Below are 22079 nucleotides of genomic sequence, written 5' to 3'. Positions count from 1 at the left end.
AATAAACAGGAATAAACTAACAAATAAAACTATTTTCATGAAGTTTTGCTTCCGTTGTAATATAGATAGTACTTTTTCGAATGATTGTTCATCGTCCTGGGTGAATGAGAGTACAAGGCCTAAAGCCCTAATAGCTTACATTTTTGCACGCATAAGGCTGACCGAGTCTACACATTCTCGCGTCCCTTACTATACCAAAAATACAATTGTTTGACAATTACTAGTTCAGTTCAGGCTACAGGCAATTGTATGTATTTATTCTCTAGTAAAAATTTTAAATATTATGAGTCTATCGTAGTTTTAAATCTTAATTTCATTTTGTTTTTAATATAAATATCTATTCATTAAGAGTTACACCGGTTTTAAGAGGATCATAAATTTTACCTGGTAATACTAATTTTATTGATTTTTTTTTACACCGGATTGCGTGCCGAAATTGAACTTTATAATCTTCTACCTCCGTTCACGATCTTTATATAAATTATCAATGTCACCTCTTCAAAAAATAATATTTTATAATCATTTCGTATTTTAAATTATTAACTTCGATTTTTTTTAAGTTTGGTTGGGTAGACTACAACAAAGATCGATTTTGATTAACCGCCCTCTGTAATGGGATAGCAATAAAAGTATAATTTTAAATAAAAGTGATTCATTCTCTTACAATATCGTTTACCATTAAATTATTTTCAAATGATAAGTGAATAACTTTTTTTAAAGACTGTAGTGATGTGCTGTAGACTTGTAGTCTAGTGAGGAAATATTTATGTATTTTTTTTTTCATAAAACATACCCTACTGCCAGTTCCACCGCCGCTGCTGCTGCTACCTATCAATGGTAATAATAAACTTAATGCGGAACCAGAATCTGATCCGCCCCCTCCACCGTTACCTTCTTCTTCATTACCCTATAAATTATGCATTTTACATAGCGCAAACAAAGAAAGCATTATTATATATATATATATATTTACATAATTCAATCTGAAAATATTGTGTCCCATATAAAACGCAACCCATCAATCACTCATCCATGAAATTTTAGTCAAGCTTACTCCCCTACTCGTTACTGAAATGGACTCGTCCAATATCTGAACATCGCGGTGAGCAGTAGAACACTACCGATAGTAACAACAATGCAATCATAACGTTCAGTGTATTGCTAGAGACAAGATTGTGTTTTCGGTAGATGAACGTGTTTTCATTGTTGAGTCGTACTTCAGTACGAAATCAGCGGTTGCATAGCAAGATTTGTTTCCCCATAAGTACCCAGATAAACCGGCTCCTAACAAAACATCAGTATTAAGGTTATTTGCAAAATTTAGAGAGACCGGTTCTGTTAATAACAAAGAACACAAAAGATCTGCGTCAGTGTTGAATACAGATAGAGTCGCTGAAATCAAAGACCGATTACTCGCCTCGCCAAATAAATCGATCGGACGTTTGTCTGCTGAAATTAATTTGTCTAAATCGACTGTTCACCGGGCGACCAAACGATTACAATTACGACCTTATCGCGTTCAAACGGTTAATCGACTTCTTGAGCCCGACAAAGAAAAACGGCTATAATATTGTCAACGGTTCCGTCGATTTCTGCGCGAGGGAATTAACGTTACGGTTTCGTTATTTTTCACAGATGAAGCACGGTTTCATTTGGATGGCTACGTAAACAGCCAAAACATTAGAATTTGGAGCGCAGAAAATCCCCACGTTTATCACGAAAAACAATTACACCCGCAGAAGTCGGGCGTGTGGTGCGCGATGTCGCGGAAGAAAATAATCGGCCCTATTTTTTTCGAGTACACCATTAATGCAGAACGATATCAGGGTATTTTATTTCAGTTCATCGCACTCTTGGAAGAGGAAGACAGACACTGCCGGCTACAACACGACGGTGCGACATCGCACTACGCAGGTTCAACTTCTGATTTCGTCAAGGAATTCTTCGGTAATCGTGTTATCGGTCGAGGCTTGTAGCCACCAAGATCTCCAGATTTGACTGCGGCGGATTTTTTTCTGTGGGGTTACCTCAAAGAAAAATCCTACAGCGACAAACCACGAACACTTGAACGATTGAAAGTCAATATTGAACAAGCTGTATTAAATATCCGGCCACAAACTTTGAAAAAAAGTTGCAAGAAACGCTGTAAAAAGAATTGAAGCTTGTATTCAAGAAGAAGGCGGCCACTTCCAACATTTACTCTAAATGTAAGGTAATGGATGGTAATAATAAAAATTACATTTACATTTACGCATGCCTTTTTATTATTTCAATACCTACCAATATAAGGTTGGGTTGCGTTTTATATGGGACACTCTGTATACATACAGGAGTATTAGATTACTTAATATTTAATTGTAGGTTAGGTTTGGTTTATATTAACAATGTATGTTTTTTCGTTAGCATTTAATTTTACAAAGCTACTGTACAATTTTTTGTTTTAAAATTTAATTTAATTGTTGTGTTACATTTTACTAAATAGTTAGCTATTTCGTCGATTATATTAGTAATAACGGTAGTCTACCGTAGATTTTATTAAAATTAGTTATAAGTTATAATTTCGTAGGCTATATTATCATTCATTAATAATATTAGTGTACGTTTCACATTAAATAAGGTTTACTGATTAATAGATTAGTAGTTTTTTAAAATTTTATTAGCAGTTAGTAAGACAAATAGTTTTTATTGATAATATTATCGGTTTACATAAATCAGTCGTTTGCATAGCGAAGAATAATTCCTTTTTAAAGTTGTTCATAAACATAAATAATTATTTTTTGCCTCAAAATAAAACTTACAATCGATTACAATATTAAAGAAACCGTAAGTAACTAAGATCACATAAAAAAATTACATCTAGAGAGGCTTTCATCGAAGCTCCTCAAAACGTTTTTATACTTATATCATTCTATAGAAAATTTAGTGTAAGCTGTAAGTACACGCATAAATTAAGTCGGAGAACAGTGCCGTTGGTAGCTCAACACAACAAAAATAATCAAAGGATTAATAAATAAGAGAAACGATGAAACACTGAAAGAATAAAAAAAGAAAATAAAATAAAAATTTAAATTAACTAAAATTGAATGAAGTGAAATAATGATGTTACGGGTAACACTCGGTTGAAGCTTTTCAAACTGAAATCACAAAAGTCACCGACGTCCAATGGGTTTATAAATAATATTTTTCGTAAAATACAGAAATTAAATGATTTTAAAATTAGTAATCGATTATTTTTTATCGATATAATTCAGTAAATCTGATTATCGATCGGTTTATGTATGTCTATATTCAGTCAAGTTATTTTAGGGTCATACGAGTAAATGACAATACTTACGATGCGATTTGGGACATTAATATTACGAAAACATTTAAAAAAATATATATTTATGTTCGAAAATGTTTCATTTTCGAACGATTTTTGAATGTACGAGTATTAAAAATACGCTATTGATATGTTTGAAATTTCCCATTTTTCCAGTATGGCTGTCGACTTCGTTTTGTGAGACGGAAATCTTTCAAATCTAATTTTTATAATATTTTCGGTTACAACATATAACTATGACATTTTTAGAAAACGTATTTTCACTTAACGCAATCGTTCAGGATTTACACCTTTCTCCAGTTGTACCTATAAATAATATACTCGTATATACTATAGGTTGAACCTAAGTCCACAGAGCTGTAATTTTCCTTATTTTGTTAATAGTCCAATGGTGTTATATTTTCATAATATTTCATTATTTTGATTGACTTTTATAAACTGTACACTTTTCGTCTTAAAAGTTTTACAATACTTTAAATCAACAACCAAAATTCTATTATAATCTCATTTCAGTAAATAATGCAAAAAAATTGAAGAAAATTAATTTTTAATTAATTTATGAAAATAAATTATTAATTTAATGTAACTCGCAAACTAATTTTTAACCGACTTTAAAAACAGGAGGTTAATATTCGACCCGTTTATTATTTTTTTTATTAAAATATTAACAAAAACAAATAATACTTAGACAATACAAAAAATACTGTTAAACCTATAAATTACTGTTTAAAAAAAATCTGATGTGAACACCATATGACTTCCTTGTACGCCTATTAAATTACATATGTACATTTTTTTAAATGAAAAGTACATAAAATTTTATGTCATTAATAACTACTGATATTTTTTTTTATTGTATTATTGAATTATAATTTATAGTAAGAGTTTCTTTTTTTACAATCGGAGGTTAATAATAATTAATAAATCAATATATTTAAATTAAATAAGAGGTTAAAAAAAGGAGATCTTAAAAGAAGAAGGCACATCGATTGGAATACGACTACGTGCCTTCTTGTAAGATCCAAACATTTCATTAATTAAAATTTTATTTGGTTATAACTCTGAAACCAATGAAAATAATTGCCACTTATTATATATATATATATATATATATATCGTCGAAAAGCTCTCGGTGAGGGCTTATTAGTGCAGTTAAGAAAAAGTCCAAAATTCAAATTGTTTTGGATTCAGGGATGGTCAAAATGGATATTTCCATTGAAATCTGAAAACCGAAATTTTTTGCGCTCACAATACTTCGTACAAGGAAGTAAAAATAAAGTGTTTTGTCTGAAAACGAAATATTTTTGGGCAAACCTTTATACGAAGTTTTTGATTGTGTTAATGTCACAACACACTATCCTAAATTTTGCGGTTTACTAATGTTACGTCCAGTTTATAATTTCTTTATTTTTAATTAGAATAATAAATTTACTAGAATGCTATTTGTTTTTAGGATTTAATATATAATTTTAGTTATGAACGATACATTTATATTATTTTTCACTAGAAAATTTTAATGGAGTACAAAAAAAATCAGAAAATAACAAAAATAATTATGTATAATATGAGAATGGTGGAGCGCTTGGTCATAATCTCAAAAAGGAGTTAAGACAAAATCTGTTTTCAATTGGTCAGATTTTAGTTGGAAATTATAGATAAATCTTTTATTCTTATCGGAATATGATAATACATTATATAGGTTGCGCCACTATAAGATAAATTATAAGTATGAAAACATAGATTATTAGATAAAAAATAGACATGATTTAATTTAATGTTAATTATTTAAATAAAAAAAGGAAATAATGTTATGGTAAATGCATTTCAATAATAATATCTCAATAAGATGTATTTACTGGAAAATAATTCATAATTCACAAAACGATATTGAAAATTATTTTGAGGACTTTTTGTTAATTAGTGTTATTTATAACTAATTGCTTAATGTTATTTTAAATAAAGTCGTTCAAAGACTTTTTAAAATTGTTTTGTTATTTATTAATAATCTAAAGGAACTAAAATAAGATCATAAGATCTTTGTAAGCCGAAGTGTTGTGTTGTACGGAAATAGTTCCGTTGTTTGATGAGATGAATATTTGTTTTTAAATAAAGCGAGTATTCTTTTTAGATAATATTGTACATTCATGAAATGTAAACGCACGGATAAATTAACGTGGTTAATATTTTAAATGTCTGTCTACACGATTCAAACTTATTGTCGTTGTATAATGAACTGACGCCCATTTTTGTATCTAATCGTATATTATTTTTGTAACAATGTAAAGATTATTAATGAAATTCTAGTTAAGCAATAAAATTGGAAAACCTATTTCGTACTGAGAAAGAATTGTAATTTATTTATTTATTTATTTCGATTTCAGTATATTTTTCTTCATATTTTTGAAAGAATTTGTCTTAAACGTCTTTCAATAACTATTTTGGCAGACCGAAAAATAAGAAAAAGGTAGTAAATAAAAGGAGACATCATCTTACACTATAAAAATATTTTACTGGTTGTTTGTTTTAAAACGCAACGCAACCAAAATACTGTTTACAAAAGTTAATACAATAATTTCGGATGAAGCGGTTGGCAGCACTACCTATTGTTGTTGTTTTATAATAGGCTGATATGATTTTTTATTTATTTTTTCTGAACAGTTAATTTTGTTTATCTGTGTTTTTTATTAAGAAGAAATGGTTTTGAACACGGAAGAAAGAATTTTTATTGTGGAAAAGCATTTATAATTAAATCTTTTTGTTTTGTGCCAAGAAGTGTTTCAGTTGCTGTTTCCGAGTAAAAAAATCTTCAATTCATCATTTAATAAAGAAATAAAGAGGAACTGGTCTGTTTGCAACCAAAGACCTATCCGGAAACATTCAGTACTTAATGATGAAACATTGGAAGATGTTAGGGTAAGCTTTTTAAACTCGCCTAAGAAATCATTACGAAAACTTACGCAACAAAAATGAATATCATCTGTGTAGTGCCTTTAAAGCTACCCGACTACTTAACATAAAGTCATACCGAATTCATGTATTATCACTTGAATTACAACCGATTGTTTATGCTCTTGGCTACACTACTGGTCAACGGTTTAATCAGTTTGTTGGGGAAAGCATTAAAGTGTTGCATAAAGTATTTTTTACAGATAAGGCTCGGTTTCATTTGAGTGGTTATGTTAATAGTCGGTGTGATCACTGCTGGAGCTCCAAAAATCATCACGACCTCTGCACCCTCAAAAGACCGGTGTGAATTTGTAGGTGAAAAACAATTGGCCCCGTATTCTTTGAAAACACTCTTAATACAGACCTCTACCGAGAAACTGTAACGCAATTTATTACAAATTTAGAATTAATGAGAGAGATTCTTGGTTTCAACAAGATGAAGCCTTTTGAGAAATTTCTTTGGTGAAAGAGCAATATCGACTGTCTTATGGCCAGTTAGGTCACCTGATGTTTCTCTTAAGAATTTTTTTCTGAGAATATCTAAAAGATTATGCATTCAAAAACAACCCGCATACCATTTAAAAACTGAAAGCCAGTTTAACTTAATAATTACGAGAAATTGGAAATCTGATCTCAAAATTGTTTTGCACAAATAGTTGTAATATTTATAACTAATCGTATTAATTGTAGAAGATTATTTTTCTTTAAATCGGGTTGTGTTTTAAAACAAACACTCAGTACAAAAAAACTTTTATAAAGCTTGATTAACTTTCATTTCTTTTGTTAACTTGGTGGTGAATAATTTTATTCAATTTGGATCAGTGGTTCTTAATTGTAGTGTATCTAATAGACAGAAATTTTAAAACTGGTATAAAACATCTGTATGAAGTTGTACAAGAAAATGTTTACAAATTGTGAAGAATTTACAGATAGACTTATAATCTTTTATTAATGTAAGAATGATAAGTTTAAATTACTTATAAAAATAATATTAATAATTACATATATTAGATAGAAATACGTATAAATGTAATGAAAATATACCCCGCTGCTTGATGACAATAAGGGTCCTAAAAGATTGACAATTGACCCGGAATCGGACATTCCTTCTCCATCCTCACCACCCTGAAAAAACTTGTATATGTTTTATTTTTTGCGTTAACTGTAAAAAAAAGATGCATGTATTTTTGTGCAGACATTTAAATAACGATTTATGTGTGTAGGTACGGGTGTGTTATAAAAACCGAGAGGCAGTGTTGTGTATTAATGTGCATTATCGTGAATTATAATAAAACTAAGTTAATTGATTTTGTGTTTCTATATAAATTACATATTAATATTAAATAAATTTCGACAACAATTGTGATTAAAATTGATTTTTTAATCCCTAAGTCTTAACTTATATATCGTTTTATTTTTTTTTGTAGTACTGGATTATTAATAATAAAAATCTATGTATTATTACGGAATGGATTTCTTAAGTATTTTATTTTTATACTTTCAAACTAACAACACCATTAAAATATCGAGAAACTAAAATTAGAATATAATTTCGCTATCGAACAGGGTCCAGACCCCGTCACAGAATTTAAAAATCTTTTGTTTAAGAAATTCCTTTGTTAGTTTTTTTTTGTACGATTAATTTTTTTTTTCAAAATATTTGATTTCCAAAACAGTTAAGTTTTCCAAAAAATATATAAGTTTGTTTTTTGTAAATATTTTTGTGCGAAGTGGTATGAAAATGAAAAAAAGAAATGCTAAGATAGAGACAAAATTTTTTACATTTAAAATTTGCTTTTTTATTGGCATTTTATGTATTATAATCTTTAAATTTTCTTTAAAACTTATTCTGACAGAAAATAGAATTAGCAAACACATCTGCATACAAATACAGACATATATATATAGGACAGTAGGAAAGGTTTGCAGTTCTACGGAATGGAGCTTCACTGACTGTTAGAAGTTAGCGCGTGTTGATAGACAGATCCCGACCTTCACTGTAGCCGCTCTAGTTACTGTCTCGCTGTCAGTTGCTATTTTAGCTGTGTTTAGTGGTATCGTCGTGGGCGAAAACTCAATTCCGGGAGATTTTGCACGCGGGTCAAGTGTTTGTGAGTGTTTACAGGAAATGAATCCTGTACTTGGTAAGGATTGCCTTCATTTTACAATAATATTTCGACGGTACCGACAGTTTGAAAAATAAAATTTTGGCCCTCAGGACGCTCCACGGTCAGATCGACCGTCTTCAGTGACCAAGAGAAACATTGTTGCAGTACGAAATATGCTTGATAAAGTAAGGCGTGTAACCAACAACCAAAGAGAGCTGCCCTTGGGCATTAATATACCAGCCGTTCGTGCTATTCTGCGAGATCGTTTTCAGGTTAGAAAGCTTTCTACCCTTTTGATACCGTATAACTTAACAGACGATCTTAGTGATTCATGGTGCTTTGAAATGATGAAAACATTTGAAAATGGAAAATATCCCAGCTTTGTGACAGGTGACAAAACTTAGCTGTATTATTATGACGTCCCGACTAAGGCTCAAAACAAAGTGTGGATGTTCGGAGATGAGGAATACCGGGCAATTTTGCACGTGGTATTCACTGATTTCGCATCATCAGTGTTGATGAATGTTCTCTTTACCCGTGGCTCTTTTTCCTTAACATTTTACTCAAAATGAATTCTCTACAATTTTTGTTTAAATCTTTTATGGCTCAATTATTCGTAATTAACAAAACTATTTTACTCCAAACATTAAATAATGTTTTTCGTTCCAAGAATTACAGTCTGACTTAATTTTACCGAAGACGCAGAAATCAGGGTGAGATCTCTCTCTAGCTAACATTCGCTGATGAAGCGTTCAGAACCTACCTACAGTTTATATTTTATATGAACTGTCTTCTTTATTTTCACCAGAAAAATATGTTCTGAAACTTTGTTACATTCTTCGTGAATCGCCGAATATATTTTAGCGTTTGTAAACTCTGACCGATGATTTCAATATTAATGGACAGCTGTTATCGCCGAAGAGTGTGGACGAAAAATCTAAAAGTTCATTAAAAACATCCGGGTGAGCTCTACTTTAATCAATTCATCTAGCACCTCAACTTGACTTCAGCCTTTTTAGGCCAGATTTCAGCTTTCATGCTCGGTTGGGGGGGGGGGGGAGGTTGATCCCGAGTTTCCTCTATTCAGTTAAAAAATCCATTTCATAAGTAACTTTTTTTATCGTTTGTAGGTTTTACTAGTACGGTAAGTCGGCTGGATGGTCGCGCCATCGTAGGGTTGGATATGTTCGAAGCTGTAACTGGGTCCGTCCCTGAAAGAAATCTGTTGCTCTTGGTGAAGAGTTGATGGATGTGGTTAAGGATGATTCGCACATTTCCTGGGAAGATTGGTGTTATAGAGCTAGATTAATAATAGTCAGGAATGACTGTTAAATACCAAATTTTGTACCGAAATTCAGGACGGTACGAAATTTCTTGCTATATAATCGGGTTGGAAGTTTATTTGGATATACTTACAAATATTACGTTTCGATATAATTATAAGATATATATAATTTTAATTTTATTTTTAATATATGTATACGCTTAGAAAATAAAATTGATATATTTAACCGAATTACAATCGTAGAAATAATGAAAAAACTTTAAATTAAAATTAATTTACGTAAGTAATGTGTGGCGAACTTATGACATATCAACACGCAATTATCATAAAGTATAGGAATATAAATATAGAGTTAAACTTTACTTTCACTTTAAGCATGTAGTTTAACTCATGTCGGGTCAGGTTATGTTACATGTTAGGTTAGGTTTCTAGATACATCTAATACTCGTATAATTCACCGTGATGTAGAGTGACGTAATTGTTTAAGTTTTATATTTTAAGTTAAGACAGTCGTTCTTTAGCGGATTTGTATATACATAAGAAATTACACTTTCACGAATCGAGATGTTTTTTACTATCTTGCTCCTGTTTATTTATATTATGAATCTCAATGTTATTTCTTAAATTAAAAACAATAATACTATTTTCTGATTACTCCTACCGGCTTAATTTTAAGTTAATTAAATTCTGAATTATTATAATCAAATTCGTCTTTGGAAGTGTATATTGCCTTAAAAATCCTGTTTAATTTTGAAAAGTTAAGAAAATTTGGCATTAAAGAAAACTACTGAAGTTTGTTATATTTTTATTATTAATGTTTCGAAATTTTACTTTGTTTATTAAGGGCAGGGTTGTGAAACGTCGATGGGTATTTTAACAGTAAATTCTTTTGTAGGAATATAAAAAACCTTTTCTTGGTGTGCACTTACACTGTAAGAAGAAAATGTTTACAACTTTTCATCAATCTATCTTCAGTAGTTTTTGCTGGGCGTTGATGAACCAGTCAGTCACAAGTTGCTTTATAGGTACAGATAACAGCGGCTAGCCTCTTATCATTGAGTTCCAGCGTTCAAGTCCTAGTAAAGCCAGCTATTTTTACACGGACTTGAATACTAGATCGTGGATACCGGTGTTATTTGGCGGTTGGGTTTCAATTAACCACACATCTCAGGTACGGTCGAACTGAAAGTGTACAAGACTACACTTCATTCACACTGATACATATCATCCTCATTCATCCTTGAAGTATTATCTAAATGGTAGTTACCGGAGGCTAAACAGGAAAAGAAAGAGAAAGCCTCTTATCATATTCGTATAATTACAAGTTCCCATTGTCGAATTCCTTCTTTAAAAAGCGATGAAAAATCATTTTCTTTATTAATATACGTGGAAAATATACGATAAAATGTATCCGTTATTATGTATGCGACTCGTACATAATGATGTAAACTAATTTCGTTAAAAAAATAAATAAAAGTGTATGAACAATAGTCTACTCTTATAATTAAGTATCTTTTTCATTTTTTTTTACTTATATGAAGAATAGTTAAATTGCAATAAAATTTATAAATTAATTGTACGTGCTAAAAACAAAGATAAATATGCGCACAAAAACATAACATCTATAAAGGCTTCTTAAGAACTCTACTGTTTTACTGTTCAGAGTCATGCGTGCATATAAAAGCAGTTTAAAAAATCAATAACTGTTCACACCTCTGATTTTTATCGTAATAAATAATTTTTAATCTTTCTCAGATTTAAAAATAAGTTCTTTATAAAAATAATAATAAAAAAAGAATAATTAACAAAAGCAAAACAGGGTTGGTTAGATGTTTAAATTACATGATGAATATTCAACGATATTTATTGTCGATTCCTAAAATTATAATTTAAAAATTAATAATTTACGAAAAAACTATATATTTATTGTTTTCTTTTAATTAAATGCTAATGCGCCTTAGTATTGCAGTTTAATTAATGTAAATCTCTAACAAAAATTGTATGTTTTTTATTTAAAAGAGTTTTTTTTATTTTACTGTCGAGCAAAGGATTACATATATAAAAGATTTGCAATAATCGATTACATTTTTAATATTTTTTTCTTTTCTTTTTCTGTTTTAGCTTCCGGAACCACCGTAAGGTATTACTTCAGAGGATGAATGAGGATGATATATGTGAATGTAACTGATGCGTAGCCTTGTACAATCTCAGGTCGACCGTTTGTGAGATGTGTCGTGATTGAAACCCAACCACCAAAGAACATCGGTATCCTTCATCTGGTATTCAAATTTTTTTATATGGATTCGAATAATAGATCGTGGCTACCGGTGTTCTTTTGTGGTTGTGTTTCAATAAACCACACATCTCAGGAACGGTCGATCTGAGATTGTACAAGACTACACTTCATTTGTATTCATACTTATTCTCCTAAATAATACTTTACGGTAGTTCCGGAGGCTGAACAGAAAAGAAAGAAAAGTTTTCGAATCCGTATAAAAGTAATGCCTTTACTTGGATTTGAACGTTACAACTCTAGACTTTGAAGTCAAATGTTTTGCAATGACGAGTTCACCACTCGATCAACTTGGTGGGTTACATTTTTAATATTATTTACGTATATGTACGCGCGTGTGTGTTTGGTTTTTGTACTGTTAAATGTTTCATCTCCGGTTTAGAAATCAGTTAAAAATAGTTGATAACGTTTCTTTGTGATAATTTTAAAGTTCTAAAATCACATTTATATGCTTTATTATTTTTATCGAAGTTATCAATTATTTGACTGGTTTGATACTATCCTCTTTTCCCTTTTATTCTGTGCCGGTCGTTTAACCTTAATGTTTTTATTACTTCATTCTACAATATCAGCTATCTGTTTAAATCGTTTCCATTATTTGTCTTCCTCTAGGCTTTGAATGTTTTATTTTGCGGCCTGCAAACTATTTCGATTTTGTTCACGATTATGCCACAAATTTTTTCCATTCTATTTGTCTTACATCTTTAAACATCAAATTTTTATCACCTTAAATTTTTAACACTATAAGGTAACGGTCACTTTCAAAAATTTCTATTATTTTTTTTTGTCGATGGTTTGTTATAAAGCGCAGAATCCTTCCATATATATATTTTCAAGAACTACTTTCGTATTTTATATGTCTCTTCTAAATTGTTCTATATTAGTGTTAGCAGACTTCTTTTTCCTGAAATTCTTTAGACTTACATTAGTGTGAATTTGGTTTGTAATCCTTTAATTTATCCTTTGTTATTTTACTATCTAAATAATACAATTCGGTAACTTCTAATATCGGCTCATTAACCTAGTTCGTCATTTTTACAAGATTCTCCTATAAAGTTTTCTTCTCTCCTATACATTCATTAATTTATTTTGAGTTTTATTGACTCCCCGATTTTCAAAATCTTCCTATATTCGCATTTCTGTTAGTTTTCTATCCTTTACGTTTCTGTTTTTCCTTTGGTTTTCATTTACATTAACCGTTGCATTCCGCACAAATATTTTAAAGAATTTCTTTCTTATTTTTAAATTTATACGAGGTGCGACAATAAAGATAGAGACTGATGTGAAAAAAAAGTTGCTTACCGTTTTAGTCATGTTTAGTGTTGTCTCCTTCAAAGTAGTTCCCCTCTAATTGCACACACTTATTCCAGCGCTTCTGCCGTTGATGGTAACATTTCTGGAACTCATCTTCTGTAATATCCTCCAAGACCCTCGTCACAGCTTTTTGGACATCTTGTGTTGTTTGAAAATGGTGTCCCTTGACCGCCATTTTGACTCTTGGAAATAGTAAAAAGTCGCTCGGAGCGATATCTGGTGAATAAGGTGGCTGTGGTAGTACTGAAATTTGTTTTGAGGTTAAAAATTGGTGTACTGACGGGATGGCGCATTATCGTGATGCAGAATACAATTATCAGCAATGTTGGCACGGACACGAAGAACTCGTTTCAGAAGTCTTTCTAAAATTTCTTTGTAGAAATATCGGTTAACTGTTTGTCCAGGAGGCACCCGCTCTTTATGAACAATTTCCTTGGAATCGAAGAAGCACATAAGCGTGCATTTCACTTTTGACTTTGACATGCGAGCTTTTTTTTTTGGTCTGGGTGATCCGTTTGAGCACCGTTGCGAACTTTGACGTTTTGCCTCTGGATCGTATTGAAAAACCAACCTTCATCACCAGTGATAGCACGGCTCAAAAAATCTGGATTGATTTCCGTTTGCTCTAACAAATCGGCTGCCACATTTTTCCGTGTTTCTCGCTGTTGTTGTGTAAGATTTTTGGGGACCATTTTTGCACAAATCTTTCGTCGCATTTTCACCCGATTTAACGCAAAAAGAAATGTTTCATTTCTGTGACGAGAGACACAAACACGTGTTCACTTATTACAGCACAACTCACGACTGAGCAGTTGCATCGATGTGCCGCTTGGACTAGAAGTAGCTTATAGACCAAGGTCAAAGATGGTGTGCCTACGCAAGCTGCAGGGTTGCCACATCTTGCAAAGAAAAATCAGTCTCATTACTTTATTGTCGCACCTCTTATTTCATATTAACAATTTGTTTGTGCATAAAAGTTCCCCTTCATTTTACCAGTCGATTTCTGATTCCTTTTTAGGGAATTCTTCTGCCTAAAAAAATATTAAGTTTCTTTAATTTCTCTGGTACGTTATGTTTCCCTCTACCCTATAATCCTCTTTTTTTTGCAAATTTCCATAACCTTTTTTGTACTATTTATTTATGTTTTAAATTGAATTTCTCTCTTAACAAAAAATGAATGGCGTTCAGTATGTTTCGTAGCTCATTTTTTGGTTTGAATAGTAAGAATATCGTCGGCTTTGTTTTTTCTTTCTTCTCTGGTAGTTACGTCACTTCAATTTTATGCTTCAGTTCTTGGATCATTTCGACTTCGTACAAAGAAGGCGAACATTCTTGTCTCACTTTTTCTGAATCAGAGCCCACTTTTTTAACCTTCTGTTCTTGTAACGACCGTATGATTTTCGTTTAAATTATAATTACGTGTTTCTACTATTTGTTAAAGTCTGATTTTTCTTAAAATTTTAATCGTTTTGTTACATTCTAGATTATTACAATTTTTCCCGATTTTTCTTTATATCATCCTATACAAGATAATTTAAACGATGTATGGATCAGTGTATATAAGAACAGGAATGTTGAACGTCTGATATTTGTGGGTTTACGTTCAATTACGTGTTTTTAAAAGTTTACTTGTCCCATTATTCGGATTGTAAGAAAACGATTTTATAAGTCGATATTTTGACAAAATCGTAATTTGTTATAATAGTTTCATTTTGTCCGTTAGAAGTTTGCTTTCCCGGCTACCACAGAAAGTGTGGTGTTCAGTCAAAAATCAGTAACCAGTTTTTTTTATAAATCTCGACAGTCATTTTATAGAGTCCATGAAGACAAAAAAGACAATAATTTTTCCGAATGTATGTACCCTTTGTCACAATGCTTTTCTCTAAATATCTTTAGCCTTGATAAACCGATTTTGTTCAAATTTGTCGGTAGACATCAATTTATCGATCGTTTATCCTGTTAACATTTTGTAATAATTTTTCATTTTCACCATTCTTACCAAAAAATGTACCGCTGAAGAAGTATATAAACTTTCAGAAACAAAGGTTTCGATATTTTATCCTATCTATGAAAATTTCAAGCATACAATCTTCATTCTTCTTTTTAGAATATTTTAGCCAAAAGAAGCAATAGTTTATAATTAGACAAGAACATTTAGTATAATTGAATATTTGCAATTTTTATTCTTTTATATTTGAGTACTTCATCTGTAATTTACAAGTATTTTCTGATTAATTTAAATAATTTTTTTTTGGAATTGCTTAAATCAAGCTGTAATAATAATATAATTACTGTACATGTAGTTTTCAGAACTAGGTAGACTTTGCATCATCGTAAAAAGAAAAGTGTACTACAAAACCTTCCTCTTTTCCTTCTAGAAATTTATCGTTCAACATATTTACATTTTTAATTTTTATCGATCAAAAACTCAGAATTTTATATCGATAATAAAATTGTTCAATCCCTTTAATGTGTAAATTTAAATAAAACGCGAACATTAAAAAAAAAGGGGTTGAGGATTTATTTTAACCTTATTTTTTCAACTCGTCTTAGAATAGAAAAATCTTAAAATCGATCGAGAAACCGGTTTTCGAAACATAGTTTCTCAGTGCCGGAAAAACAGATGTTTTTTAATTAAGCTTCCGTTTATCAGTGTAGATTCACATATTTTTAAACGTAAAAATTTGACAGTAATTTTATGTTATATTTTTACCGTGTGAATTATTATATGAAAGATATTGAGGTTGGAATATGCGTCAGAGAATATTTACGTAAGCATATTTTATGGTAAAGTTAAAGAAATGTACGACTAGCATACTTTTAACAAAAAAAAAAAGTAATAAATAATATAAAAAAAATAATGATAATGAATTTAGCGCACGCATGACTCATGTTGTTTGTAACAACAATCTGTTAGTTTTTTCTGTGTAATATGATCTGTGAAATAAATCTGCCTCTCAGTTGCAGTGTGATGAATTTAATGTAATATGATGGTGTATTTAAGTTAAGTGACCTAAAATTTTGTGAAATTACATAATTTTATTTTTTTGTGCGGTTAAGTGAGGTTATCTAGATAAAATATTTAATAATGAACGTACCCCGCTGCTACTTCCAAGAAAGGGCTGTAAAATATTCAATATTTGACCTGAATCTGAACCACCTTCTTCTCCATCCTGGCAATAAATTATTATTTAAATCATAACAGTAATAAATAAATACATTTTATTATATGACCGAGTGAATTACAATTAAAGTTAGTGTAGTTTGGGTAATGAAATTAGTGGTGTTAGTTAAATCTGTGTGTGCTGTTATAAAATTAAAAGAGATATTCCGTTTTTTACTTAAATCTATGTATTTCAGACATAAATGTAGCGTTGTTTGGTAAATTAATTTTATAGTACAGATTTATTTATTTCTCTTATGTATTTTGTCAGCCGGTTTATTCTTTTTTTAAAAGGAAAGGAACCGACCGTAATCCTGAGTTATTGCATCATAAGTTTTCTTATGCTGCTTAGAATTTAGAATGTTGTTGTGGAGGTTAAATATGAATTTAAACCGATTACTATTCACGACGTTTATATATGCCATTAAAACGTAACATCCGTTATTTTACAGAATAATTGGATCGTTTCCATTACGGTATACAATTTATACAAAAATTATCGGACTGTGATAAACGGTTATTGAAATAAAATAAATAAGAAAAAGCCTATGAACTGTTTACATAAATTTAAAAAATCAACTACTAATAGCGCGTTTCAAGTGCTAATCAGTCATCATCATTATGAACATGTTACGTTTACAAAGGAAGTTAAACATATAAATATAAATACAAAACTCAAAAAATACGGCTTGTATTAAAAAAAAATACTGTTTTATTTTATTATAAAACTAAAACGGAAATATTCAACCTGTTCTGAATAGTCCAAGGGAAAGGCAAAAATCAAACCGTTAAAATAGTCTTTATTATCTAAATTTTGCAACGGGACCGGTTACTTTCCTTTTTTTAACTCTATTATATAAAGTAAGTTGAAGTAAAGGTTATTTTTAGAAGAAACCGACAGTGAAAAGTTTGTAAGTTTATAAAAATATCTCTTCTTTTACCAAAATTTAGATAAGAAAACAAGTTTTTATATAGCATAATCTATTCTTTAAATTAGCTTTTTATTTATTTTATAAGTATTTTTTTTTTGTGATGCTTTGAGTATTATTTATATATATATATATATATTTTTTTTTTTAATTTTAGCGTTTCCTCTATAAATACTGCTGATAATTATTTAATAATTGAAATGCATATTTTCAGTTTACTAAATGTTTACTGTTATGTAACTGTTTATAAGAGTTCTTATAATAATAAAAGATTCTTATTTTTGTATTGTAATTTGTGATGTTAAATAACGTTTAAATAAAAATAAATAATGGAACACAAATTAGTTAAAAAAATTAAAGTTTTAAATTTAAAAAATGTGATCTCAGCTTTGATTCAGAAATTTATAAAACAAATTAAATACATACATACATATACATTCATACAACACATATGCTTACTGAATCGAAATTAAAAATAATTTTTTTTTAATGTGTTAGTATTAAATATTGTCGGCATGCTTACAATAGGAGTGGTATATCTGTTCTCATTTACTGTTACATGTGACTTTCCCTCTCAGTTAAAAAATAATTAACCTGGAAATTAGTTTTCTATAGAGAAGTCATTTTTATAATAAAAGTTTGTTTTTATTGGTAACGAGTATTTTTCGATACGGTGTATCAGTCGGAAAATGAAATTTTTAACTCTAAAATTGTCTTTTACAATTCTTGTGGTTTCCTATGTGTCTTTAAAATCCAGAATATATTATACTTGTCTTCGAGATAAGTAACACAAAAAATTACTATTTCTTCTGAAAAATATCTATGTCTATTCTCTCAATTTTCTGATAAAAATTAAAAAAAGTGAATATTTCAAATAAAAATGAACCGAACGAGGTTTAAAAAATTACTACGTCTTATTCACATCAAAACTGTTAATGAATTTTTATGACAGGTTATTGCTTCTAACAACAGCTGTATACTTAATTTTATAGGCCTTTTTTTTATAGATGAACTTTTGTCATATCCTATATCATAAAGGAAGATGTACAGTAGATTAGGAAGTGGTAGTCAGTCTGAGTAGAGAGTTTAAGAAGTTTACATTATATTTAATTAACATTTTATTATACGTTGACTTGTACAATCTAAAGTTATGCGGTGTGATTTTTTCAGATTAACTTGTGCTAATTTTATAATTCCGGTTTTTTATGAAGTATTATTTATCTCGGCTATAATTATATTGGTGTTGCAACAATATAACTGTAAAGAGAAACTATAAAAACTTTTAGCTATCAGGGTTTTTGGAAATGTCGACATTCCAATACCGTATTTGTGTTGGCTGTATTTTGATTATTATTTCTAGACCCGATCAACATAAATTTTTCAAAATTTCTATTTGTTGTGCATTGATGGAATTAAATTTTCGAAACAGTTATAAAAGAAAAAGTTATTGCCGTTTAGAATTTTGAATATTTTGCTTAGTGAAAATTGACTTTAAGTAAGATGAAAGTACTTATTAAGTTACCTAAATATGTTTTTTAAATCCGTTGACCAAAACCGTTGAGACTTGACATAAATATTTAATTATACATATCCCAGCTTTGGGTGCAGGCCAAAGAAGAACGAAGAGGTCTTCGGAAGAAGAAGAAGATGAAGAAGAAGGAAGACCCACCACTCGTCTCAACATCACGGACTGGAGTCCGGAACAGAGCCCAGCAGAGATGCGTCCTGAAGGGCAGCCATACCAGAAGCGGATGAAGAGCTTCTACACAACCTCTCCTTTTTAAAACTTACAGTAAGACAAAATAACCCAGCAATTGCGACTCCTCCGGAAAAGGGGACGCATTGCTCCCTCCTTATAGCTAGTGCCCCGTTGTGGCGTATTCCTGCTAGCCTATTAAGAGTTAGCACCGAAAGGACTTCAGTGGACGGTCTAAAGGGGAATTACGTCGGGAGGACAGGTTTCAAAAGCCTAGCCTTCCGCGGTCGGCCCATAAAATGGGTTCGATAACGCTGGTTCAACAACGGATTGGAATGCAATTAAATCCGTCTTAAATTCACTAAAATAATAATACACAAAACTTGAAAAAATTAGATCCGAGATATAAAATAACCCTTTTAAAAACCAAGCCCGATTAGAATCATCCAGCAGCAAGGGACTCTGTCCAGGTTCTGCGATAAAGTAGGGAGTAATAAACTCCCGCCAACTTTGCATTCCATTCCATTCTCCAGCTTTGGTCTGAGTTTTCACCAAATCGGAGAAGCGTCATTCTTTTTATAATAAACTAAATTTTTTTCCTTTTGTTGAATAATTTTGTACCGAATCGAGCCGACTTATTGAAGTAAATAAAAAACAAGGGGTCTAAACGGGATCCGTACTTAAAATAAAAAAAAAAATTATACTTTAATTTTCAGGAAAAAAGCCCAATTTATTAATGTAGACGACATGGAAACTTTTAAAAAACGAGGGGACCCAAGTTAAGTAACAAATATTTGAATTTTTTTATAATTTTCGATGTTTTTATCTGATTTTCGATGTAGTGAAAATTACTAAATTTATTAAAAATTGTAATGACGTAGTTGTTGAGCGCAAGGGAATGAAATGGGACCAAAATTTTGCTTACTAAAATTTTTTTTTTTTTTTTTAGCAATTACCCTTGCTAAATGGAGTATAATTTTGATAATAAAACGGTCATTTGGTGAAAGGGGTAAACCGGGACCAAACAAATGTTAACAAGATTTAAGGTACTTTTTTCTCAATTATACTTTTATACTGCATAATTTTTAAGGTAAGTATGTGATTTGATAAAGGGGGTCAAATCGGACTTAAATTTTTACTGGAAATTTTGATCATTTTCACAACTTTGGGTTAAATCTACTTCCGTGCTCGGTCAACCAAACCGATAAAATACTTTTTCCAATATTATTAATAACCTATATTTAAATTAATATTCAGAATTTGTTTTTCATTTGCATATTTTGAACGAACGAACGGTTCAATCTATGTATTCGTGTCTATTGATTTGATTTCGGATTCGAATTAAGCATCATTAGAAGAATAGAAAAATACACGAATGACCGCCAAAATTAAAATTTTGTAATCATTACGCAATAACGGTGTCAACTATTAAGTTGATTTAAACACACTAATGTAAGGTTTACTGAAATGTATAGAATATATAAATATCAGCTTTGAAAAATGCCATAAAACTGCCAAAACACGAGATAAATAAATTATATTAACTTAGCGTCTGTCCGTAAGTAGAAGTTAGAGATAATAACTTGATTAGAAATGAATTAATAATTGAGAGATTGGTAATAGTAATAAGAATGTTTATTCAGGGAAGTCCTAGACTTCAGTGATAACTGGTATTTAATCAAATTATTAACTTCGTGACACTAAATATTATTCTATTTTTAAATCCTTAAAAGCTGAACGATAATATTTTTTATAATTTTTATTTAAAATTAATAAATATTAAAAAGTTTAATTTTACTATATTATTTTCGTTTTTTATTATTATTATTTTTAATATAAGGGTTACGCCGGGAAAGTTTTGCAATTCTTTGCCGTTTTTTTTTTAAAATGAATATTTAATATTGATTTTTAACTTTAGTTTGATCCGGTATTTTTTTTTTAATTTTACAAATTTACCTGTATCTGCAGATGTTTGTATAAAAATCGAAATGCTCATCTAAATTTCTTTTGAATTGATAAAATATTAATAAAATGATTTATAAAATGTTAATCGTTTAGATTTTATTAAAATAATTATGGTCTTAGTTTTTTTAAATTTGTTCATTTACCGCCGTGAAGTGTTTAATTTTAAGCTTTATATAAATAAATACTGCTAAAAAGTCGATAGCATTTTTGTAATTTTGTTATTGTAAAATTGACTTTTTTTTGCTTGATATCACGGTAGATTTTTTGTATGAATTATATAAATATTTAAATACACGTCCTTCATCAATGTTTAGAAAGAGTAAAAAAAACATATTGATGCGCAGTAGTCCTTCCTGTGGTTTAATATTATTAGCGGTGGAAATGATAAAATATTACTATACTCGGCTAATATTATGTTGGAGGGGATATTGTTATTGCAGCAGGACTTGGTAAGAAGCAAGTAGCCAGTCGCCAGCAATCTATATGTTCCTACCTCGCGCATCAAATGACTTTTCTAATGTTTGAGAAGTAATACCTACTTTTTTAGGAACGAATTGATTAATGAAAATTACTCGTTCACGGAGTTGAAAAAGATTTGATGTGAAATAAAACCGTGATATATTTAAAAACCGGTTCTGTTCATTTATATAAAAATATCTAATTCGGTGGTTTATTATTAAATTTTGTTGTTTTTTCTAATCCTTTTATTTTTTTTTATTTTTTTTATTAATCATTATTTTGTGCGTAAATATTTTGTGCTGAATATTTTGTTAATGTGATTTGTATATATAATTGGATTGTACCCCGCCACTGCTGCTAGCTATGAGCGGTCCTATTATTTCCAAAATTGTTCCAAAATCAGATCCTCCTCCCCCGGTTCCTTCTTCACTTTCATCTCTGCCGTCTGTTTGATTTCCACCCTGTAACATACCTAATTATAACGTAATCTGACCTCTTGTTTATTATCAATTTTTTTAATAATTATATTGACTGAATATAGGTATATTTTTTTTTAATTTAGTTTTTTTATTATGTTGATATAATTATACAGAGGTAGC

The 22079-nt window shown here is 30.0% G+C and overlaps 1 protein-coding gene across 3 annotated transcripts in view; it reads right to left on the bottom strand.

Moving 5' to 3' along the window:
* The window catches only part of LOC142320111 (uncharacterized), a 470415-nt gene that overhangs the window by 34320 nt on the left and 414016 nt on the right, over positions 1-22079 (bottom strand). For 2 of the 3 annotated variants that reach the window (XM_075357791.1, XM_075357792.1), the window contains one exon: positions 794-907. The exons of the other annotated variant lie outside the window; for it this stretch is intronic. In XM_075357791.1, coding sequence (XP_075213906.1) covers positions 794-907 — 114 coding nt within the window. The remainder of the gene's footprint in view (positions 1-793; positions 908-22079) is intronic. 3 annotated transcript variants of the gene reach the window in all.

This window comes from Lycorma delicatula, chromosome 2, assembly GCF_047948215.1.
Source record: "Lycorma delicatula isolate Av1 chromosome 2, ASM4794821v1, whole genome shotgun sequence".
NCBI lineage: Eukaryota > Metazoa > Arthropoda > Insecta > Hemiptera > Fulgoridae > Lycorma > Lycorma delicatula.
This window is presented reverse-complemented; position numbering and strand designations above follow the sequence as displayed.